Raw genomic sequence first — 25,607 nt, 5'->3', positions numbered from 1 at the left:
ATAGGTCATCCTCACAAAAAAGAAAACTACCTGAAATTACATCACAGATCAAATGGATCTAACAGATTTCGACAGAACATCCCATCCAAATATGAAGAATTTTCCTCAACAGCTCACAAAACTCTCTATAAAATAGATCACATATGAGGAAACAAAGCAAGTCTTAACAAATAATAAGAAAAGCAAAACAATTCCTTGTAATCTATCTGATCACAATGGAGTAAGACTTCAAAGCAAAAGCAAGAGAAACCTTAATGTACACACAAAGCCATGGAGATTGAACAACACACTACTGAACAGTGGATGGGCCCTTAAAGAAACCAAGAAGAAAATAAAAACATTCCTAAACTCACATGAAAATGAAAACACAAAATAACCTCCGAGATACACTGAAAGCAGTCCTGGATGATTTTTATTTGGGCTCTAAGTGTACATTAAGAAATCACAGAGCTCCCAAACAAATAACTGAATGACTGTAGCAGCTGGAATGAGAAATGTCCCTCATAAACTCAAGTATTTCAACACTTGGTCTGCACCTGGTAGCACTGTTTGGGGAAGTTAGGGAAGCGTTAGGATGCAGAGCCTTGTATGTCAGTTCGGGTGGGCTTGGGGAGCGGGGGTGGGGGGGTGGGGGGTTACTGCCCTGTTCTACTTCTTGTTCTTTGTGATCTGTCAGCTTCCTGCTCCAGCTACCTGCTGCCATGCCGTATTACCAACACGTCCGGACCGGTAAGCCAAAGCTGCTTTTGGTCATATCTTATTACAGCAACAGAAAAGAGTAACTAATATAATGGCTAACCTTCAGGGTCTGGAAAAACAACAAGAAAGAGAAAGAGCTTCCTAGGACCAGAGTAAGGATGAATGATATGGAAACAAAGTAACAAGGCAAAAAGAATCAATGAAATAAAGAAGTCTTTGAAAAGGTAAATAAGATGGACTCTTAGCCAAACTAAACACATTGAATTTACTGGAAAAAACTGGGGTCATACAAGATACCAATGAAATTCAAAAACCATCCGATTTTTTTAAGGTTTTTTTTTAATATAAAGATTTACTTATTATGTATATAACATTCTGCCTGTATGCATATCTGCAGGCCAGATGACAGCACCAGATCTCATTATGGATGGTTGTGAGACACCATGTGGTTGCTGGGAATCAAACTCAGGACCTCTGGAAGAGCAGCCAGTGCTCTTAACTCCTGAGTCATCCCCATTATCTGATTCCAGATCTACTACAGAGTCATACTAAACAAACAGACAAAAAAACCAGCATGGTACTGTCACAAAAACAGACATGAAGATCAGTGGAATAGAGCTGAGGGCCCAGAGAGAAGCCCATGAACCTACAGCCTCCTGATTTTTTACTAAGATGCCAAAAATACACACTGGAGAAACCAGCATCCGCCACAAATGGTGCTGGGGAAACTGGTTCTCTACATGTAGAATGAAAGTAGATCCTAATCTCTCAACCTCCACAATGGATTAGGAGCCTCAACATAAGACCCTTTACCCCGCAACTGATAGAAGCACAGGCATTCACTTCAAGTCTAGGCACAGGGAAGGTAAGATCTTTCTGAAGAAGACTGATCACACAGAGAACACAGCCAATAGTCAACAAACGAGACCCGATGAAACTGTAACGCAGCCAATAAATGAAGAGGCAGCCCAGAGAATGTGAGAAAATCCTTGACAGCTATACACCAATATGCAAATAGCTTAAAGAATTAAAAATATAGAAAATAACCCAATTTTAAGGGGTAGGGAGTAGGGAAATGAACAGATTCTCAAAAGAAATAAAAATGGCTAACAGGATTTTTTTTTTCTTTCTAATGCTAAGCAATGATTTAAATATTCAGCCATCAGGGAAATGCCAACTAAAACTATCTTGACCTCACGCCCATCAGAATGGCAATCAAATGCTAGTCAAGATATGGGAAAGGAAACACATGGCCTTTGTTGATGGGAGTGTAAATTAATACTATAGCCAGTAGAACAGTGTGGAGGCTCCTCAAGAGGCTAACACAAGAACATCCAGCTACACCATTTCTGAGCATGTATCCAAAGGACTCCGCGTCCTGCTTGTACACAGATACTGCACGGCCACGCTCACTGCTGTGCTACTAAGTGGACAGGAAACTGAACTGGCCGAGACATCCACCAACCGGTGTATAGTAAAGTATGGTGCACGGAGAGGGCAGAGTCATCATCAGCTGCAGGAAAAATGAAACTGGGAAATTTTCAGGAAAATGAAATAAACTGGAAAATCCACTAAATAAGAACTAAACAAGGCCTAGCTTTGACATTTTAGACTTGTGGGTTTAATGGGGAGTGTCTGGAGGGTCAGGAAACGGGGTGGGAGGGGCATCAATGGAGGAGAAAGCGGAATCCATGCAATAGGAAACCGGGTATATAGAGCTTTAAGCGGGGATTAGGCAGGGTCGGGGAAGGGAGTGGTGAGGGCTTTTTTTTTTTTTTAAACCAAGACTAAGGATGTATTTAAAAGCCTTACAGAAGCCCACTACTTATACACTAATTAAAAAATAAAGTTTAAAAAACAAAAGGATTGTTTTTCCCTTGAGAGAAGGTCTTTCTAGGTAATTCTGGTACTGATCATGTAGACCATAATGAATGATCTGGCTCCACCAGACAGAGATCCTCCTATATGAGCACAAATGTTAGTCAGCGAAGCACCCCTGATTTCCAGGAACGCCTGGCTTCCTTATCTCAGCCCCTCCATGCCACTGTGGACACACTGAGTGGACCCGATCCTGGCACTCGGGCACACAACTTTAGAATCCCAGCTCTTCGGAGTCACTTTAGACACCAATTTCTAAGTCAACACCACTTACTGTCTGTTGTTTCCAACTCTTTAAACTCAAACCTTAAGTTTTATATTTTACACTACAAATCACTGACACCTGAAAACTGACTTCCACACTTCTCTCACTCCTGTCCGCACAGAAGCGCCCATGGTTCTCACTGCAATCCTCTACACTTGGCCCCCACATAACATTTATAGTTGGTATTTAAATTTTCTTCCAAATACAATTCTTTGCCAGATAGAAATATGTCACCAAAACATCAACAGCTTCAGCACGTTGCCTGAGCACTGATTTTGTTTTTGCTTTTCCCTCCTGGCTATGTGCATATGCTAAAAGTAATATCATCGAGGAGATTTAGGTATCTACCAATAAAGAGGCAAAATTAGGATTAGTGATGTAACTCGGTGGCCAAGTGTTTGCCTGACACAGGAGGCCACAAATTCAAACCTCAAATTCATCCATGTAAACCACACGAACACTTAAAATTTGTCTCCACAGAAACTACTGTAGTGTGCATGACTATAACTTAACTATTACTAGAGATTTTCAGTGTTAAAATAGGCTTTTTAAGTAAGAGGTAGAGAGGGCTATAAAGAGAAAGACATCCCCACATACCCGCCCCAAATTCAAAGATACAAACATACACATAAATAGTAACGATATGTACTAGAAAGTATGCCTGTGAACAGAATTCTACTGAATCCTCTACAGAAAGCTTTAGACATGTGTGTACTGTCATATCCAGCTGTACAATCTACAAACGGGCTCCTTACTTACTAACAAGATCACCTACAACTGCTATTTCAAAAGAAAGAAACAATACACTACTCCAAATTACATTGGGAAACTTTTATTAACTTAAATTGGCAATCTTAATTTTGCCCACCAAGTTCTTTATATATGTCTTAAGATTTAGGTTGATGACCCTGCAGGAGTTTTTACCTGCAGAAACATGAAGACTTGCAGTTATCACTGTCCTGTAATGATTAAAACGACGTTCAAATAATCAACAGCCTACTTCTCTAAAATACTTAGAAGATATTCTGAGGAGTGCTTCAAAGTTCTGTGTATAAATAATGATTGATACATTTAAGATATTGATGCTGAAGATAAATATTTCTTATATAAAACATTGTTTTCACATACCACTGTTCTAATGAGGCAGTTATTAGATATATTTTCATACTAAAGAATAAAGCTTTATCTTTGTAGTTAGTTATTTTATTTATGGGACTCTTAGCAATGAAGAACTTTGTATCCAACAACAGAAAATAGGCATACTGCAAGTGATGTTCTATAGAGGAAGCAAAAAAGATGGCTGAAACAAAAGAAACCAGCAATTTGTATCATACATTCTTTATATAAACAGTCCATTCTGAGCAGCAGACTCAAACACAGACCAAATGCTTTCAAAGGTTCGTGAGGTGCTACGTGGGCAGTGACATTCCCCACACACTGAAAAGGAAAGGGACAATAGCAGAGACCACAGTATAATAAAGAGCTACAGCACATTAACACAGTCAGCCAGCCTCCAAGTTCTCACTCAGATAGGCAACTGAAACTTCACATCCACGTGGGCTTCTTTAGCTAAGGTCACAATTTCAGAGAGCTTCACAACCTGGAAGAGAACAGGGCATCTATGAATCTATGTTCATAAAAGGTGAACACACATTATAAACCAAGGCAAAATGAATATAGAACCTTTTTCACCTAAAACACTAGGGATATTCTGACATTGCTGTAAGTCACACAACTGCCTTTTAGGAACTGACACTTGCAAGATTGTCATGTCTGACATTCTTCATAACCTACGGTCAACTAAATATGTCTGATAAAGATCAATACTAGATATGTCTTACCTAAATTTTATCTTGAAGACAAAAACAGTAAATATCCTTGTAAGATATTCCACAATTCAAAGCACAACTAAATAAAACAAAACCTACTTTGAAAAAGCTTACAAGCTTAATTGATAATATTAGGGTAGGAGTTTGGATATAAGAATTGCTGGTATATTTTCTGTGAGGTAACACTAACCAACAAAAATTCTAATGCCCTGCAAGATATGAGACTATCTATTTCTATACAAAATGTCATACAAATTAAACATCTAAAACCAAAACTCAGCTTTTCTCCTAGTAGAGTAGTTAGAAAAAAAAGAGTCTGGAGTTAGAGAAATATGAGCTGAAATAAGTGAATTTATATAAGGTATTTCTTCATCTATATACATGGAAATTTTACCACCAGGAGAATTCCTGCGAGTGGGGTGGGGAGGATTGTCAATCATAGTCAATACTACAAACTGAACGTCCAGTTTAGGAGAAAAATACAGAGAACAGAAGAACATAATAAATAGATGATACTCAGGGTTACAACTATTAAATCCAGACCAAGAGAGACTCTACAGGACTACAACAAAGTATTTAGCAGATAAACTCCAGAGGAGGATTACTTTAAAACATGAGGGCTACAGATTAAGACGTGCACTTATATATTACCCAGCCGCAGGACAAACAGTCTGACCCTGAGTCTAACAGAAGAGCCTAGATGGTATGAGATAACTGCTCAACTTTCACAGCGGAATGCCACATCCTGTTTAGATAACAGGAATTCCTTTTCGTCAGCACACTACTTCACCTTCATATACATGATTTGGATGTATAAAATGATGCACATGGGGATTTACTAACTAATAATGAACGAGAGAAGAAATAGCTAAGAACTTAGATTAGACCAGATTGGGTATAAATTGGTCACTGTTTAAGATGGATAATAGATATAAGGTATGAGAGGTTCTGAAAAACAATTTTTAAATTCTCATTGCCTTCAAACTCTTCTGCATTATACAATTTGAATAAGAATTTCCCCTCACTTATGTTGATTTCTTCTAATAATCTCCTACTTGCTCACCACCTGACTGGATCCTTAGACAGAAATTCCCGCCTTTCCTGCTGCATTTGAGGCTGAGCACAATCTTTATCCCCCACTGCCATACACACATAAACATATCCATACATATATATATATACACACACACATAAACATATATATACACACACACACATAAACATATATACACACACACACATATATGTGTGTGTCTATGTGTGTATGTGTGTCACTCCCCAGAATTAAGTTTGTTTTTCCATACAACTAGATTAAGCACTAATATTAGCAGTAATAATATAGCAGTACTAATATTAGCAGTATTAGCTGGTTCATTTCAGAATCTAAAGGTCTATAGATTCTTTCCATCATCAGAGCCCACTTACCATTTTAGCAGCTTCATCCAAATCATCACAAGCAAGAATTTTAAGTCCACTGTCTGCTATTAGTACCTTCGCATCATCAACTTGTGTACCTAGAAATGATTTATGCAAATATAAGTAAATGAGTTAAATATGTGTATACATATATGCATAAATATATGTGTATATATATATGCAAACAGGCATGCACACACATAATACGTACAATCTTTTTCACACTATATGTATTTCAGCACAGGAGTTTCTATTATTTAACACAAATGTTTAAGAAAAATATCCTAAGAACTTGGAACTACCTTGTGAAATACTTCATTTTACCATATCCATAGTAATAAAAGCAAAGCCAGAATCTCAGAAAAAAAAATCACTGTTATGGTATATTATTTTAACTAAGTAAAGATACGTTACATTTAAGTTGTGGAATACCACTTTAACTGTGTAAAGGTAAAGTTACATTTGTTTATGGTGCACTTGCTTAATGATGTAAGGATGTGTGTTTAATTATGTAAAGATGTGTTGCATCTGTTTCACCCTGCCTGCCCAAGGCACCTGATTGGTCTAATATAAAGCTGAACTGCCAATAGTTAGGCAGGAGAAGGAAAGGAGGGGCTGGTGGGCAGAGAGAATAAGAAGAAGAAATCTAGGCAAAGGAGAAAGAGGAGGAGAGCACCAGGGGGAAAGAGAGGGACACGGCCCCAGGCCCCGTGGAGACAGCGGGGAAAGTAAGATAAACAGAAAAAAGGAAAGGTAAACAAGCCCCGAGGAAAAACATACAGACAGATTAAAATAAGTGATAAGGCTGAGCATCCATAACTAATAATAAGTCTCTCTGCCATGACTTAGGAGCTGATTGGTAGTCCAGAAGAAAAAGTCTAACATATCACATTACACAGAGCAAAACTTTGAGCATTTTTGCCCAATGTAGTAAATTAAAAAAAAAAAAGTCACATTGGGTGTCTGAGAGACTGAGAGAGAGATGTCCCTAACAAGTTCATGTATCTGAACATCAGTGCCCAGCTGGCGCTGTTTGGGAAGGCTACAGAGCTCCTAGGGTAGAGGGCCTTGGTGGAGGAAGTGCATCACTAGAGATGGTTTGTAGCCTCATCCTACTTTACTGTGTGTGTGACTGAGATGTGATCTCAGCTTCCTCTCCTGCACAGTGCCCGTTCCACATCATGCCAATTTGCCCAATGTAGTAAATTAAAAAAAAAAAAAAGTCACATTGGGTGTCTGTAAGGCAAAATAAATTCTTCCTTAGGTTGGCCTTTTTGTTTTTGTGGGGTTTTTTGGGTTTTTCTTTTTTGTTTTGTTTTGTTTTTTTTGAGACAGAGTTTCTCTGTGTAACCCCAGCTTTTCTGGAACTCCCTTTGTAGACCAGGCTGACCTTAAACTCAGAGATCTGCCTGCTTCTGCCTCCTGAGTGCTGGGATTAAAGGTGTGCCCCACCCACACCTTAAGCTGCATTTGATCATGGTATTTTATCACAGCAAGAGAAAAATAACTAACAGTTTCCAAGTTTTATATTTAATGCTTTCAATGAAAGGATATAGCTATTTGTAAAATTATACTTTAAATTAGCTGTGCTCCTTACAATTACAGCATTTAAACGACTGGAAACAAACTTTTAACACTCACCTTGTAACCGTACCACAACAGGTATTTTAATTTCTAAATCTTTAACTGCCATAACTATTCCTTTTGCAATAACATCACATCTCATAATTCCTCCAAAAATGTTGACCAGAATAGCCTGCACCTATCAATAAAGTAAATATTAAAGGAATAAGTATTTGTACTTTTCTTCCAAAACAGCAGGATATGTGTCTTATAAAAACAAGTTCCATGGAAACATTTTCAAATAAAACCATCATTTCCTTTTCTATCTTTCAGTTCACTACCAACCAAAACTTACTTCCACTAATTTCAATATTTGCTTAGATTTGTTTTCTACTACATCCCTTACAACAAAACCTTGTGATTCAGTCTTCTTCCTATTTACCAACACAACATTGCAGGTCATATCCTACAGCAATGTCACAGAGAGCATCTTTATTAGTATCCATCACCTACTACTGTCTGCATTCAGCTGTAGTGATATTTCATTTGCATTTTAATAAATAAAGCTTGCCTGAAGATCAGAGAGTAAAACAGCCACACTAGTTAGCCTTACAGACTGGGCAGTGGTGACACACACCTTTAATCCCAGCCCAAGGGAGGAATATAAAAAGGGAGGAGACAGGTCTCAGCTCAGTCTCATTCTGAGATTACTGGAGGCAGGATCGCCATTTCGGTCTGAGGTAGAGGTGAGTCAGTGGCTGGCTGCTTTGCTTTTCTGACCTTCAGGTTGAACCGCAGCATAATGACATCTCCCAATTAACTAAGTCACTTCTCACAACTCCAGTTCTAACCTGTAAGCCCCATTCTTACCTTTTTATCTGAAGTGATAAGCTTAAATGCTTCTGTTACTTGGTGGACTGTGGCGCCTCCACCAACATCAAGAAAATTGGCTGGAGTCCCTCCATGTAGTTTTATTATATCCATTGTGGCCATAGCCAACCCAGCACCATTTACTATCAAGAGGGAAAGATGATTCGGATAAGGAACAGAGAAAATACATGAAGTTGTGCAAAACCAACTCTAACAGGAAAACCCAGTAGGTACCTAGGCAGCCTATGTTCCCATCCAGGCCAATGTAGTTAAGATCTGCATTAGCTGCCTGTTTGTCCCTTTCGTCTTCCTGGGTCCAGTCCTGGAGATCAAAGATCTTCTTTTGGCGATATGCTGAATTTGAATCAAAATTGATCTTTGCGTCCATACATAACACTTTGAGAGGAAAATGAAGAAAGTAATCTTAATTTTATGACAGAAACAAAGAACTATCCAATATTATACATGGTTTAGTTTAAGAGGAAAGAGCACATTTTAATTTGTTACTGACTCAAAGTACTTCAATTCATGTTCATAATGAATTCAAACTCTTTCTCAAAGAAAAATAGGAATTTAAAATACCCCACTTACTTTTCCTACAACTATCCCAGCATCAAAGAACAAAAAGAAGAAAACTTTCCTAAACAATATTACACATGTGTAACCCTTCCAAGAATTAACTGGCTGTGTTCTTAGCTAAAACCTTTCCCTTGGACCGAGACACCACACCTTCTTACCACTGAAGGATACTGTTTGCTGAAAAATCCTAAATCCACTCCCGCTTTTATAATGGCTAAATCTCCCAACTTGCAAAACAGTGTTAACACTGATGCAAATGTCCCTCAAGTCCTCCTCCTCCTTACTCTTCCTTGTTAACACTGATGCAAATGTCCCTCAAGTACTCCTCCTCCTTGCCCTTCCTTGGTAGCAGAGGTCCTAAAACTTGAATGCCTATTTCTTTGTATTTCTGAACTGAGAATGTGAATCACGGCACATATGAGGTACATAGATATACTTTCAGGCAAGCACTTACAAATAAAAATGAATCTCAAAAAAAGAAACAAGAAACCTAAAAACTACATTTCCCACAATAAGTGTCCTTGTACTGCTGTCTCTGAACCTATTGGGGGCACAAGTGTCTTGTACTATTCACACGTAACACTGGAATGGCTACTAAACCACTATATTTGCTACTAATGTAGTTAGCTTTCCTTCTGAATATAAAGTCAAGTGAAGGCAACTCACCTAAAGACTCACATGAAACAAAACAAACAAAAACAGTGGGAAAGGGTGGAAAATATAGCTGGAAGACACAGTCATCCCCACAGAAGTATAAAACACAAAGAAAGGCAGCAGCGTAAGAAAATAATCTACCATAAATTAAGGTCCTTTAGGCTTCACCACATTCCTTTAGTCTTTGGGTTGCAGATGTGTCCTTAGGCAGTTTATTATTGCAGTATTTAGAATATCTTTGTTTGTTTCAAGACAGGGTTTCTCTGTGTAACAGACCTGGCTGTCCTAGAGCTCACTCTATAGACCAGAAAGGCCTTGAACTCACAGAGATCCACCTAACTCTGCCTCCCAAATGCTGGGATTACAGGCACGCATAACCACAGCCTGGCTAGAATATCTTTATTCCCTAATTTAACATCACTGCAGGAACTCCTGATATTGTAAACAAAATAATTAAATATAATTAACTATGGGAAAAGAAGATACTTTTTCAGGATTCATCTAACACTTTCTTCTAGCTGTAATGAGTGTATTATTTACTAGAAACTTCAGGGAGCAAATACCTGAGCTTGCCACAAGTGTACCCAGAGACTAGCCAAAGGTTAGCAAGTTAAGACTGGGAAGAGTGGCCTCTGAGTCCAAGTGGGATAGCCCAAATAGAAAGTGAATATCTTCTTGTTCAGAGCTCTATGTCTACGTCGATATATCAGAGTTGAGGTAAGGTCAAGAAAACAAGGATTCACTATTAACATGATTTCTGGCCTATTTCCTCCTCTTTATATTCACTTCTTCCCAGAAGATGAATAACAAATTATCTATCTAATGAAAGCAAATATCATAAATATATGTTATCTTGGAGTGAGCTGCCCAGGAAAACAAGTTCTCTGCTAATCAAGGACAAATTCTGTCCTACTATGGACTAGTATTTGAGTAGGCAGATTATCTAATTCTGTAATTAATCTGTCATATTCATTTTGATTGAAATTCTGGCAGGGAATGGAAGTAATCACTGGAGGACCTCTAAGAGATCTAATGATGATGGATGATAAGCTATTTAAGCAAATCCATACAGTTTTGTTTTGTTTTGTTTTTTTAAAGATAGGATCTCACTATGTGGTCTTAGTTGACCTAGAACTCACTATGTAAGCCAGGTTACCCTCAGTCTCATAGAGGTATGCCTGCCTATGCCTTCCAAGTGGTAGGATTAAAGGCATGTACTACTATGGCCAACTCATAATTTTTTATATTATCCTGATTTTAGACCTTGTTTTGCCTTTACTTAAAAAACAGTCTCTTAAGTCTCCATCTTTCCATTATTCAGACAACTTCACTGAATACATTAAGATGTGTACTTCATCCTACCCAGTAGATATGCTCCCACAAAACTACACAGAACAGCAAGTCTAAATTTAGTTACCAAACATGTCTTTAAACTACCACTTTAAAGACTGCTATGGAAATGTCTCCACATTTATACTATATATTATGTTTTATGACAACAGTTTACAAAAAGATATATATTTTAACGAATACTTTTGAAACTAAACATGTACCATCTGTCAATCTGTAATGCTTATAACTAGACCCTACAATCCAGCTTTCTAAAGGCTACCCCTGCTCCCAGCATAGCGGTATCCATGTCCCTAACAGAAGCTGTGCTGGGATGAGGAGCTCAAGTCCTGTAGGTCATTGATCTGAGGCAGACAGCACATCTTTACAGGTAGTCACAATTCTTCAGGCAAGCTTGATATCTTGATTCCCAATTTTATAATCTATAAAATAAAGACAGCAGTAACACCTACCTCACAGAAGTATCTGTCAATGTTAAAGAACTAAAGAGGGAGAGCCACATTTGGACTTAGAGCAGAAGCTGGCATTAGTACACTCTCGTTAATGAAAAATACATAGTTTCTTTTTAATTTACTATAAATATACTATACTTAGAATGAATGTTTGTGAAGTGAGAATTCAAAACTGTTTAATACAAATAGAAGATAAAAAACATGGAGGGCAAGCTGAGATGCACAGAAGGCGTTCTGTTTTAACTAAGAAAAATAAAAACAGTAAGGCAGAATTAAAATCTATAGTAAACACTATAAAGTCTTGCTCTAGAAGAAATGGTGGCAACCAGTGGCTAGAAAGATGACTCTATGCGTAAGAGTGCTTGGTGTTAGTATGAGACCTGAGTTAGTATTCAAAGTATGACATGATTTCCAAGAGTCCCCAAAGGTCCTGCAGTTTAGAGGGTCAGTCCTATGATATGCAGGACATGCTGGAACCTTTAGGAGGAAAGGCTAGTACAGCCAACCATTAGAGGGTGCTGCTCTCTGAATGGGATAACGTGGTTCTTTTGACATTGGCTAGTTTATATGAAAGCAAGCTATAATTAAAGAGCAAGCTTGAACCCAGGATCTTCTTGGTTTCCTGCCCCCATGGTGGGGCTTTTCAATATGTTTCCATCCCTGTAAACCCATCACCGAGAGAGGCTCGCATCAGAAACCCAGTAGTTCGGCCTAGTCAAACTATGACCTCTCGCCTTCATTCTAATGCTCTGTGCATCACCTGCCACAGTTAGGCCTTAGAGATACTCATAGTTGAAAGTTAATATTCTGACCAAGGTATCTTCTCATTTCCCCACACCAGACACCTGGAAACCACCTTTACTCTGCCTAAGAGCTGAACATTTTAAAATTTCTTATCTAGTGGCACCACCCATTTTCTGTGTATGACTTTTTCACATACTATAGTGTACATCACAAAAATGGACAGATTCAGATGCTTGGATGTGAACAGTCAAGGTACAAAAAAAACTGAAAAAGTTTATTTAACAATATTAGAAAAAATGCATCCTTAGAAAGAAGAAATAGAACCCAAGTAAAATCATAATTAACTCTAAAAACTTAAAGGGTTTTTGGTTGTTTGTTTGTTTTTTTTTCAGAACAGGGTTTCTCTGTGTATCCCTGGCTGTCCTAGAACTCACTCTGTAGTCAAGGCTGGCCTTGAACTCACAGAGATCCACCCGCCTCTGCCTCCAAAGAGCTGGGATTTTTTTAAACTTAGAAGTTATTAAATCAAACAATAGCAAAAGAACACATTACATATGAATAGTTACTAATATTGAGGTAGGTAGAAATAATCTCATCTTGAAAATAAACAAAGTCAGACTTGTAGTAATATTTCATTTGTATTTTAATAAAGAAAGCTTGCCCGAAGATCAGAGGCAAAACAGCCACACTAGTCAGACCAGTGTGGTGACACACACCTTTAATCCCAGTAGCCACATTAGTTTGCCGTAGAAACCAGGTAGTAGTGGTTCAGGCCTTTAATCCCAGTCCTAGAGAGGAATATAAGACGGGAGGAGACAGCTCTCAGTAAGTCTCATTCTGAGATTCCTGAGGCAGTATCGCTATTTCTGAGTAAGGTAGAAATATGAGCCGGTGGCTATCTGTTTTACTTTTCTGACCTTCAGGTTGAACCCCACTATCTGTCTCTGAGTTTTTACTAATTGTGCTATACGATTGAAAGCTGTGGTGGTTTGAATAGGAATGACCTCCACAGACTCATGTGTTTGAATACTTGGCCCATAAGAAGCAGCACTATTAGGAGGTATAGCCTTGCTGGAGGAAGTGTGTCACTGCAGAGGAAGGTTTTGAGCTCTCATATGCTCAAGCTATGCCCAATGTGGTACACAGTCTCCTTATGCTGCCTGTGGATCAAGACATAGAACTCCAAATCCCTTCTTCAGCATGCTGCTATGTTTCCTTTTTTTTTTTTTTTTTTTTTTTTTTGGTTTTTCGAGACAGGGTTTCTCTGTGGCTTTGGAGCCTGTCCTGGAACTAGCTCTTGTAGACCAGGCTGGTCTCGAACTCACAGAGATCTGCCTGCCTCTGCCTCCCGAGTGCTGGGATTAAAGGTGTGCGCCACCACTGCCCGGCTGCTGCTATGTTTCCTGTCAGGAAGATAATGGACTAAACCTCTGAAACTGTAAACCACCCCCAATTAAATGTTTTCCTCTATAAAAGTTGCCACAGTCATGGCTGTCTCTTCAAAACAGTAGAAATCCTAAGAAGCTAGTACCAGGAGTGGGGAATCTCTGTGATAGGACTGACCAGGCTTTTGTTTGGAGGAATGTGGATTTGGGGACTTTGGATTAGGAAACAGGGGAATTCTTGAAGGGCGTTACTATTAGTCTGGACATGGGAGACTGGTGCTGAGGGTAATTTGAACTGTGCAGGCCTGGCTCATGTGGTTTCAGAGGAGAAATTTAGTACGTGGCCTAGAGACTGTTTTTGTCATACTTTGGCTAAGAATGTGGCTTCTTTTCGCCCTTGTCCAAAAAGTCTGCCTGAGGCGGAAGTGAAGAGCTTTTTGAATTAAAATGGAAAAGGAAATCTCAAAACAGCCTAGTATAGACTCTGTTTTTTGGTTACCAATGTTCCCTCTTATGAACATTATATAACACTTTATAATGAAAAGGAGCAAGCTGAGCAAGTAAATACAAAATGTACAGAATGAGGTAAAAAGGGGCACCAGAAGGTAGAATGGAGTTAAGTCCTATGTTCAGGGAATAAACAGATTAAAGAAGAGTTGGATATTAAATGAAATAAAGGGAGTGGTGACCTCAGGGTAAGTCTCCAATCAGCTAAGTTTCTAACCTGTGAAAAGAAACTAAAAGGAAAGCTCAGAGCTAGGTTTGGTGGTGCATGCCTTTAATCCCAGCCTGGTCTACAGAGCGAGTTCCAGGATAGACAAGTTTAGACAGTGAAGGAAACCACTGAAAACAGAAAGCAAATGAAATGTAACTGAATAAGGGGCCATGTTCCAGCACAAGTAAGCAACAGAACTTGGCAGCTTCAGCCCACAGTTCTGGCTATAGGGTCAGGGATAGAGAAAGGGATTATGGACTCTTCTCCACGTCTAAGGAAAGTCAGACGCAAGTCATGTGTCAGCAGAGTCCCTGCACGAGGCCCAAAGAGGTGTGAAGCTGTGAAAGCGAAGCCTGGACTGCCTTGGAAACCCTAAAACGATGAAGATGACAGAGCCACGGGAGACCTGCTGAGGAGAGCTGCTAACAGGGAGTGAAACCAGCCCAAGAGAGAGAAGCATGTTGAGGTCAACAAAGACAAAAAGAGTTGGAGATCTGAAGAGCACTTTGCCATCAGACATGGAGATGCAGGGTCTGGAGTTTGCCCAGCAGGGGGTTGGCCTTGCTTTGGTCCTCACTATGCTCCTTGGCCTCCACTTTGGAACAATAATGTATATACTGTGCCATTATATGTTGGAAGTTTGTGATCTGCTTTTTGATTTTGATTTTACAGGGGATTACAATTAAAAGATTGCATGAATCTCAGAAGAAACTTTGAACTTTGGATTTTTTTTTAACAGTTATTCAACATTTTTTTACTAATATTTATAGAGCTATACATTTCTCTCTGCTTCCCTCCCTGCCTCTCCCCTCCCACTTCAACCCTCTCCCAAGGTCCCCATGCTCCCAATTTACTCAGGAAATCTTGTCTTTTTCTACTTTCTACTTCCCATATAGATTATATCTATGTAAGTCTCTCTTAGTGTCCTCACTGTTGTCTAAGTTCTCTGGGATTGTGGTTTGTAGGCTGAACTTTGAATTTTTAATACAAGTTTTAGACTGTTATAGACTATAAGAACTTTTGTAAAGTTGGGTCCAATGCATTTCTGCATTATGTTATGGCTATCATCTACTGAGGCCAGGGAGTGGAATGAGGTAGTTTAAATAAAAATGGCCCCCATAGACCAATGTGCTTGTTTGGCCTGTAGAGAGAGCTGGTATTAGGAGGTGTGGTCTCATTGGAGGAAGTATGTTGCTGTGAAGGCAGGCTTTGAGGTCTCATATGCTCAAGCTATGCCCAGGGTGAGAGAGTCTTCTTCCTGTGGCCTGTGTATAAGATACAGAACTCTTAGCTCCTCTCCAGCACCACGTCTGCCTGCGTGCTCTCATGCTGCCTGCCATGATGAATGGACTAAACCTGTGAAACTGTAAGCCAGCCCCAATTAAATGTTTTCCTTCCTAAGAGTTGCCATGGTCATGGTGTTCTTCACAGCAGTAGAAACCTTAACTAAAACAAAAATTAAAAGCTTAAATAAGTTTCCCTGAGGTGAGCAAAATTAAACAATAAAATTAAGAAAAACATACCGATCAAATGTCAAAGAAGTTAGCATCTTTAATAAACAAAAAGCCTGTATACTTGGAGATATCAACAGGATACATTACTAAGTGAATAAGACAAGATGCAAAATGCATATAGCTTACAATGTTTAAGGAAATAATTAAGGTTGAGTAAACATACTTAATTACATTGTTTTAATTTTGAGTAATATGAAACTAATATGAAAATATCTAGATGTCACCAAAGTAGTAAGAAAAACTCAACAAATTTGTGTTCTACAGCAAGCAAGTCACTAACGCACAGAAACTGTAATACTTGATATAATGGGGTTTCTACAGATGTGGTTAAGATAAGGACACTGACATTAGATATTACCCTGGATTACAGCAACCAAAAGCATCCTTACAAGAGAAAGCAAGGAGACAAGGGAGACACACATAGAAGAGAAAGAACCAATGCAGAGACTGAAATGAAGCACCTACAGACCAAGGAGTACTAGCAGGAAGGGGTGAACTTAAGGAAAAGACACTTCACTACAGCCTCTGAAAACATGCACCCCTGCTAACACTGGAATTTGTAGGAGAGACCCAGCCAATCAACTTGCTAGCAGGGGGCGGGGTCCCCCGAGGATATTTTTTACTTATAAAGATTGCAGGAGTGCTCCCAACCACCCCTTCTGCTTTCCTGTTCTCCACTGGAACCTGTGGTTCTGTAAGTCTATTTCCCCATTAAAGCTGTATATATTATTACAATCTGTCTGAATTCATTTACACCGATACAGGAATTTATGTGAAAATGAGCTTGGACTTCTAGCCTACAACTACGAAGGGAAAGAACTAGTTCTAAGTCACTTCGAGCTATGAATTATTTTATCAGACACAGAAAACTGACACTGATGAACAAAGAGCATCAACAGAAAACATATTCAACAAACATGGAAAACACACACACGCACACATTAGTAGAAATCAAAGAACTGACCAAATTAGACAAAACACCATTTCTTCACAGTAGGTTTAAAGATAAAGCCCAGAATGTTAACATTTCACGACTCTGAGGACACATGAGAATGACGGGCTAGGAGGGACAGGAGACTGACTCTAAAGATATATAACAATGACAGAAAGGGACAGGAGAGAAGACATGAAGAGAAACCTGCCAGGGAAAAAGATCTCATAAAGCCTTATTAATGAAAGATCAAAACATACCTTAAAAGTACTATTTGACCCACAAATTTTCTAAAATATGTATGAAACACAATCACAGATGTAGTAAAGATATAACTAGAAAAGGTTCTTCTACGTAATTTTAAGGCTAAGATGTGCAAGGCACCAACAGAGCGCAGTGTGGCCTAGTAGGCTCTGCACAGACAGACAGTCCTGGCCATGGCACTTCCCCTGGGCACTGACATTTTTAATAAGCACACAATGTCCCAAACACACACATAAGAAAACTAAGAAAAGCCAAGCTGAAAACAAGCACACCCAGTCAAGAGCACAACAGCATTCCACAACAGCATTCCACAGCAGCAGTCCACAACAGCAGCTCACATCAGCAGCTCACAACAGCAGCTCACAACAGCATTCCACAGCAGCAGTCCACAACAGCAGCTCACAACAGCAGCTCACAACAGCAGCCCAAAACAGCAGTCCACAACAGCATTCCACAGCAGCAGTCCACAACAGCATTCCACAGCAGCAGTCCACAACAGCATTCCACAACAGCAGTCCACAACAGCAGCTCACAACAGCAGTCCACAACAGCAGCTCACAACAGCAGCTCACAACAGCAGCTCACAACAGCAGTCCACAACAGCAGCTCACAACAGCTGCCCACAACAGCAGCTCACAACAGCAGCTCACAACAGCATTCCACAACAGCAGCTCACAACAGCAGCTCACAACAGCAGCTCACAACAGCAGCTCACAACAGCAGCTCACAACAGCAGTCCACAACAGCAGCTCACAACAGCAGCTCACAACAGCAGCTCACAACAGCAGCTCACAACAGCAGTCCACAACAGCAGCTCACAACAGCAGCTCACAACAGCATTCCACAACAGCAGCTCACAACAGCAGCTCACAACAGCAGCTCACAACAGCTCACAACAGCAGCTCACAACAGCATTCCACAACAGCAGCTCACAACAGCAGCTCACAACAGCAGTCCACAACAGCAGCTCACAACAGCAGCTCACAACAGCATTCCACAACAGCAGCTCACAACAGCAGCTCACAACAGCAGCCCAAAACAGCATTCCACAGCAGCAGTCCACAACAGCAGCTCACAACAGCAGCTCACAACAGCAGCTCACAACAGCATTCCACAACAGCAGCTCACAACAGCAGCCCACAACAGCAGCTCACAACAGCAGCCCACAACAGCAGCTCACAACAGCAGCTCACAACAGCATTCCACAACAGCAGCTCACAACAGCAGCTCACAACAGCAGCTCACAACAGCAGCTCACAACAGCATTCCACAACAGCAGCTCACAACAGCAGCCCACAACAGCAGCTCACAACAGCAGCTCACAACAGCATTCCACAACAGCAGCTCACAACAGCAGCCCACAACAGCAGCTCACAACAGCAGCCCACAACAGCAGCTCACAACAGCAGCTCACAACAGCATTCCACAACAGCAGCTCACAACAGCAGCTCACAACAGCAGCTCACAACAGCAGCTCACAACAGCATTCCACAACAGCAGCTCACAACAGCAGCCCACAACAGCAGCTCACAACAGCAGCCCACAACAGCAGCTCACAACAGCAGCTCACAACAGCATTCCACAACAGCAGCTCACAACAGCAGCTCACAACAGCAGCTCACAACAGCAGCTCACAACAGCATTCCACAACAGCAGCTCACAACAGCAGCCCACAACAGCAGCTCACAACAGCAGCCCACAACAGCAGCTCACAACAGCAGCTCACAACAGCATTCCACAACAGCAGCTCACAACAGCAGCTCACAACAGCAGCTCACAACAGCAGCTCACAACAGCATTCCACAACAGCAGCTCACAACAGCAGCTCACAACAGCAGCCCAAAACAGCATTCCACAGCAGCAGTCCACAACGGCAGCTCACAACAGCATTCCACAACAGCAGCTCACAACAGCAGCCCACAACAGCAGCTCACAACAGCAGCCCACAACAGCAGCTCACAACAGCAGCTCACAACAGCATTCCACAACAGCAGCTCACAACAGCAGCTCACAACAGCAGCTCACAACAGCAGCTCACAACAGCATTCCACAACAGCAGCTCACAACAGCAGCCCACAACAGCAGCTCACAACAGCAGCCCACAACAGCAGCTCACAACAGCAGCTCACAACAGCATTCCACAACAGCAGCTCACAACAGCAGCTCACAACAGCAGCTCACAACAGCAGCTCACAACAGCATTCCACAACAGCAGCTCACAACAGCAGCTCACAACAGCAGCCCAAAACAGCATTCCACAGCAGCAGTCCACAACGGCAGCTCACAACAGCAGTCCACAACAGCAGCTCACAACAGCATTCCACAGCAGCAGCTCACAACAGCATTCCACAACAGCAGCTCACAACAGTAGTCCACAACAGCAGCTCACAACAGCAGCTCACAACAGCAGCTCACAACAGCAGCTCACAACAGCAGCTCACAACAGCAGCTCACAACAGCAGCTCACAACAGTAGTCCACAACAGCAGCTCACAACAGCAGCTCACAACAGCATTCCACAGCAGCAGCTCACAACAGCATTCCACAGCAGCATTCCACAGCAGCAGTCCACAACAGCAGCTCACAACAGCAGCCCAAAACAGCAGTCCACAACAGCATTCCACAGCAGCAGTCCACAACAGCAGTCCACAACAGCAGCTCACAACAGCATTCCACAACAGCAGTCCACAACAGCAGTCCACAACAGCAGCTCACAACAGCAGCTCACAACAGCAGCTCACAACAGCAGCTCACAACAGCAGTCCACAACAGCAGTCCACAACAGCAGCTCACAACAGCAGCTCACAACTGCATTCCACAACAGCAGCTCACAACAGCAGTCCACAGCAGCGCGTAGCTGCTGTAATTCAGCTGCAGCGAGTCCAAGGGCTTGTTTTCAGTGTTGACTGACCTCTCTCAACAGCATCATCAGAACAGCAATACCAGATGTTTTACATGGGAATCCCTCACTCCTCAGAAATGTTTCATTATATTGTTTACAAACTGGGCTATTACAAGACAATTTATTCATTTTTTACATTATCATATAAATGACTAAATAAAATTTGTTTCTTTGATAAAGAACAGAAAAAAACATAGGTAAAAAAGTGAAAACAGGACTACAAATCCTTAAAGAGAGCTAAATGTCCAAAAAGCCTATAAACAAAACCAAAGAAATTTCAGCAGTAGAAGCAGTTAATACAAAATTAAGGTAGGGAAAAAAAATAACTTACATAAAAAAAAAAAGACAAAAACTGGCTACATGGAAGGCACAGTGATTTAAATGATGTGCCAGTCACACATACGCTAAAGAGAGCCCAGACAAGCTACTCTTCTCCAGTGGTTCCAAATAATGAAACGACTTCATGCCTGAGCATATTCTTTCATACAAAAGATCCAAGCATGCAGGCCCAGATCACAACTAACTCTTGCCACAGCCCTCATTACTCCAACCTGGCACTGCCCCTCAGGCCCCTCTTGCCCAGGTGGAAATGCTCCACTTCTGTCCCTTCTGACACGATGACCCCTGGATGTGACTGCCATGACTACTCACCTGGACTCTCATTACCGTTTTCATTAATTTATCTAGACACCCATCACTGTGACTGACTGGCGGTCACCATAGGAGACAGTGCAACTCAATTTGCATTTCAGTGGGTGTTCTTCACATCTGCTTACATCAATTCATGAGAACACAAACAGCTACACAGGAATGAGTCCTGCCTGCTTAGTGGCACTAACAACAGCTGACACACAGCACCCGACAGAAGAAGATACGTTACCCTGTCCGTCGGAATCTTCTACCAATGGGTTTATTTCTACCATAGTCGCATCATACTTCAGAAAAAGGTTATACAGCTTGACCATGTTTTCTGCTGCAGAATCCACAGCGTTCGCTGGAAATCCCATCTTCTGTGCAAGCTGAAAGTAATTTGCCGTTTTTAGTAGCAATTTACACATGTCCAATCAGCATTAAACTACTGCAAACAAAAACTAACATTTCAAAAGATGAGCATGAGTTGTAGTTAACACTCACTAAAGAGCCACCACTAAAGGTTTAAACAACAAAACTTGTTTCAAAATCCTCACAGGGTATGTTTTACGCCCATTTTACAAATCAAAAAATGACTCAGAGGTCAAGTGCTGGCCATTATCCTGGATTACAGTCCCAGCATTCATTCCAAAGCTTCCCAACTGCCCAATTGCTTTATTCTAAACTGGAATAAAGACTTACATGCTCACTTTAGCATGATTAGATTACATTAGAACGATAAAGAGAAGAGAGACTTACATTTTGTTAAAACTACATCTAAAAAGTGGGCTGATAATCTCAATGGTCCAAACACTGATCAAAGTTATGAAAGCATCCTACTTTCCCTTTAAGGTAACACCAAGGCATGTCTACTGGGCCAATAGAACAGATATAGATAAAGGACACCAGCTCATCCATTCAAAACCCAACTCTGGCATGCCCTGGAGATTAGGTATCTATTAAGAGCTACAGAATTGAGCAGAAACCTGAATCAGAGACTAGATATCTAGGAGCATGTTAAACAACAAATATCGAAGTCACAAGCCATCAGTTCTCGTTCACAGTTTCTATGACGAAGAGAGTATACATCTCTTTTGCTGGGTTCCTGCCAGGAACAGCACCTAGGACCTCTTACGTGCATGCCAAGTGCTCTACCACCGAGCTATTTTCCCAGCTAGAACAATTATCAGTTTCAAAGTTCCATGAGAAATTTTAAACGGGGATACACAGGACAGTAGTCTGCTCAGAAACACTACAGAGAATTCTTTTCTGTTTCAACCTTCAAAGGGTGCAACACATTCTTGATTTTCAGTAACAGAAGAACCTTAAATCCTTTGAGGGCAAATATGATTCATGTATTCAATAAAAATAAAGTAGCAAAAAAAGTAGCCAACAAAAAGTCATTTGGTGAAGAGATTTTTTAAATTAAAAATAATACTATATAAGCACCATTTCACTATACAGATTTTCATTAGTTTTATATATAATTAAATATCAGAGAAGTGCAAAATGGTTCTCATTAATCCAATATGCCATATATTGCCAAGCACTGAGAGATGCGCCCATTCCTGCTGCTCTCAAAATGCTTCATCTTAGCTCTTACACATATATGCTTCCTCATCTGAACTTCACTCTCTAGTCATCACCCTCACATAACTCCTAATGAGTCAAGTCTGCCTTTTGCCTATTTATGCCACTCACCAGTTTAAGCCATGGTCTCACTAGAGAAAGCCCCTCTGTTCTGGGAGCCCCGTGCCAGTCAAATTCTGCTGTTGCTAGGCTTCAATTTTAACAATGTTGTATTCACAGCAACTGCTGAGCCTTGTGTTTATATCCACAGCAAACTATTTAACTTACTTTTATACATAAACCAAATAATCGAATTTAGCAACATCAATAAAATATCAAGCAATCCTCAAGGATACCACCTTTTGTTTGGAAGGATGTATAGAGGCTGGGTGGAGGGGAGGAAAGAACAGAAAACCAGAGGAACAGTAAACAAATGTGACTCTGTGTGCTTTAAGATAGCCTCTCTGCCACTGTTCACAATTTACAGGGAAAAAATGGGGACAGGGAACATTTAAAATGACTTACACTATGAAAACAATGATCGATAATCATCCGATTCTTCAACAAATAAACTGAAATTCAAAAGTGAGGAAAAGGAGACCTATACATAAGAAAAAAAGTGCTGTACGACTTATTAATAAGTCACAGTGAAGGGCCTTTTATGGTCTTGACTTCTCTAAGAAGCAATACTGAGATCGTAAGGGAGCTGACAATGACTGGGTATATGAAAACATTAAGGAATTAGTGCTAGTGTTACTGATACAGCAATGGCACGGTGGACAATTAAAAGCAGCCCTGTTTTTAAAGAAAAAACAGAAACATTTATGAAGCCTACAAAGAAAAATACTGTAGGTACTTTCAAAAACTGTAATTTCAAAATACAAACTGCTTTGTTTAGTGTTTTACAAAGTTAACTATATTTTCTTAAGTATTATAATTATCTCACTAAAAACTAAAGATGTTTCAGAACACAACATACTGTCACAGCTTGTTCCTTTCTGATGCCTTCTATTATATCAACAGGTTCTTTAATAATGGCGTCAGGATTCTCAGCAGCCACATCTTCAATGTTAACGCCACCTTGTGCACTTCCTATCAATACAGGGCCCTGGAGAGGAAGAAGACAAAGTATCAAATTTTACTGTAGACTCAATACAATTTTAAAATTAACCAATGCACTATCAGATTTCTATCTACTGTTCCCACATCATATTTAAATTTTCTTTACAATGTAGCATATCTCCAACAAGTAACCACTATAAATATTTAACTGAGAGAAATGTAAAAGAAGCAGAAAAAGAAAAAATTGATACCTAGCCTGTAAGAGAAAAAGATTTAAAAACACACTTATTTCAAATATATATAATCAAATATATGAAATATAACATGCATTTTTCACACATAAAACAAGGGGCATTAAAGTACTACTTAAGTGAAAACAAGAAAGCATCTAAGGAAAAATTTGCAGGTTTTCTGAGCTCTTAGTCCTCCTACAAGTAAATAAAAAGAAAACAAACCACCTTGCAATAACAGCCCTGGTATTGCTACAAAAAGCATGAAGAAAATAAGGCATAAGCACAATGATTAAATCAGCAGGGGCTTCACTGTCAGGAGAAAAGTCCACAAGGCCTTTTTAAGCTGCCAGACTTGTCTTTGGTCAGAAGAAAGAAGAAAAAGCTATCTTGGAAGTTCACCACCTTTATTCCTAGTCATGGCTCCTCTCCCTGTCTGTCTATCAGGGAATCTGTCTATCTCCTAGCCCTCCATTGTCCACTCTCAGAGGTCACCTTAAATATTATTAGGGGTTATGAGGTGCATATTGCCTGTGGTGGTTTGAAAGAAAATGGCTCCCAACAGGAAGTGGTACTACTGAGATGTGTGGCCTTGTTGGAGTAGGCATGGTCTCATTGGAGGAAGTATGTCACTGTGGAGGTGGGCTGTGAGGGCTCACATATGCTCACAGACCACTTCCTATTGTAAGATGTAAGAACTCTCAGCTCCTTCTCTAGCACCATGACTGTTTGCATGCTGCCTTGCTTTCCACCATGAAGAAAATGAACCAAACCTCTGAACTGAAAGCAAGCCACCACAATTAAATGTTTTCCTTTATAATAGTTGCCATGGTCATGGTGTCTCTTCACAGAAATAGAAACCCTAGTAAAACACTGCTCTTAACTGCTTCCAGACGACAAGGGAGGGGTAGCAGTCAGAGTACCTCAGAAGAGGAGTGATTTAAGCAGCCATCACAAAACTTAATCAATGGTAACATACTAGAACATAGGATAGCCATTTGGTGATAATATGACATGAATTTAAAAACAATTAACAAAACTAAGAATTAGCCAGCTAAAAAAGATCAACATTAATAAACTGTCAAATAGAGCAAGATTCAAATAACAAAGAAATCAGTAGAAAGTAAGAGAGGAAAAGAAGGAAAGAAGGGAGGGAAGGGAGGGAGGGAGGAAAAAGAAGGAAGAGGAAACTTAGTCTATGATATCTTTTACAAGTTAATAAAGATTTGTTCATTCTCTACAGGCATTTGAAAAGTACTTCAAAATGAGTTTTTAGTTCTTTGGGTTTGTTTTTTTTTTTTTTTTTTTGGTTTTTGGTTTGGTTTGGTTTGGTTTTTCAAGACAGGGTTTCTCTGTAGCTTTGATGCCTGTACTGGAATTAGCTCTTGTAGACCACGCTGGCCTCAAACACAAGAGATCCTCCTGCCTCTGCCTCCAAGTGCTGGGATTAAAGGTGTGCACCACCACTGGCTAGTTTTAATTTTCAAATCCATCATAATATTTCAAAACAATTTAGCTTCTAGGAATTAGATAGCTCTAAGTTCAAATATATTTACACTAATAATGTTATTTTCACGTTCATAACCTATGCTCTTTGTTGTTGTTGTTGTTGTTTTGTCTTTCAAGAATCCTTCCCTTAAAATAAGTTTGAATTTAAAGTTTATAGTAGCCACTCACTATAGTAAAGTATAGTAAAGATCTATTTAAGAAAATTTTTATGGAATTGTTTTAGTACTTTTTACAAAAGCCAAAATCTGGCAGTCAAGTGAACCACTTATTTAACAGATTATCAAGTTTACTAGAAAAATAAAGTAGCAAAGTCCATTTGATGAATTCGATTTTTTCAGAACAAAGGCAATGCAAAGACAGTAGGCAAACATCAGTAACTCACTTAACAAAGCACTAGAGAGGTTACTCCATGTCTGTTGGTCTGCACACCAACCCACAGAAATACCTGCTCAAGTATTCTCATGTGTTACTACTACCAAAGACCAGAGGAATCTCCAACTAAAGTATAGAAGAGAGAGGCGCGCTGGCTGGCCTGGTACTCCCTAGGAAGCTCAAGTAGTCTCAAACTCAAGAGTCTTCTGCTTCCTGCATCAGTTTC

At 40.1% G+C, this 25,607-nt stretch overlaps 1 protein-coding gene across 1 annotated transcript in view; it reads right to left on the bottom strand.

The window, feature by feature from the left end:
• Positions 1-3,658: 3,658 nt before the first annotated feature.
• Sucla2 (succinate-CoA ligase ADP-forming subunit beta) overlaps positions 3,659-25,607 on the bottom strand; it is a 35,488-nt gene continuing 13,539 nt past the window's right edge. The window contains exons 5-11 of the mRNA XM_041677646.1: positions 23,188-23,316; positions 20,890-21,028; positions 8,755-8,916; positions 8,521-8,663; positions 7,729-7,849; positions 6,097-6,185; positions 3,659-4,442 (exon numbers count right to left, since the gene is read on the bottom strand). Coding sequence (XP_041533580.1) covers positions 4,368-4,442; positions 6,097-6,185; positions 7,729-7,849; positions 8,521-8,663; positions 8,755-8,916; positions 20,890-21,028; positions 23,188-23,316 — 858 coding nt within the window. The 3' untranslated portion in view covers positions 3,659-4,367. The remainder of the gene's footprint in view (positions 4,443-6,096; positions 6,186-7,728; positions 7,850-8,520; positions 8,664-8,754; positions 8,917-20,889; positions 21,029-23,187; positions 23,317-25,607) is intronic.

Source organism: Microtus oregoni, unplaced genomic scaffold, assembly GCF_018167655.1.
Source record: "Microtus oregoni isolate MIOR12 unplaced genomic scaffold, Mior012 000001F_ref0000356, whole genome shotgun sequence".
Lineage (NCBI taxonomy): Eukaryota > Metazoa > Chordata > Mammalia > Rodentia > Cricetidae > Microtus > Microtus oregoni.
The sequence above is the reverse complement of the archived record's forward strand: the minus strand, read 5'-3'. Positions and strand labels throughout refer to the sequence as shown.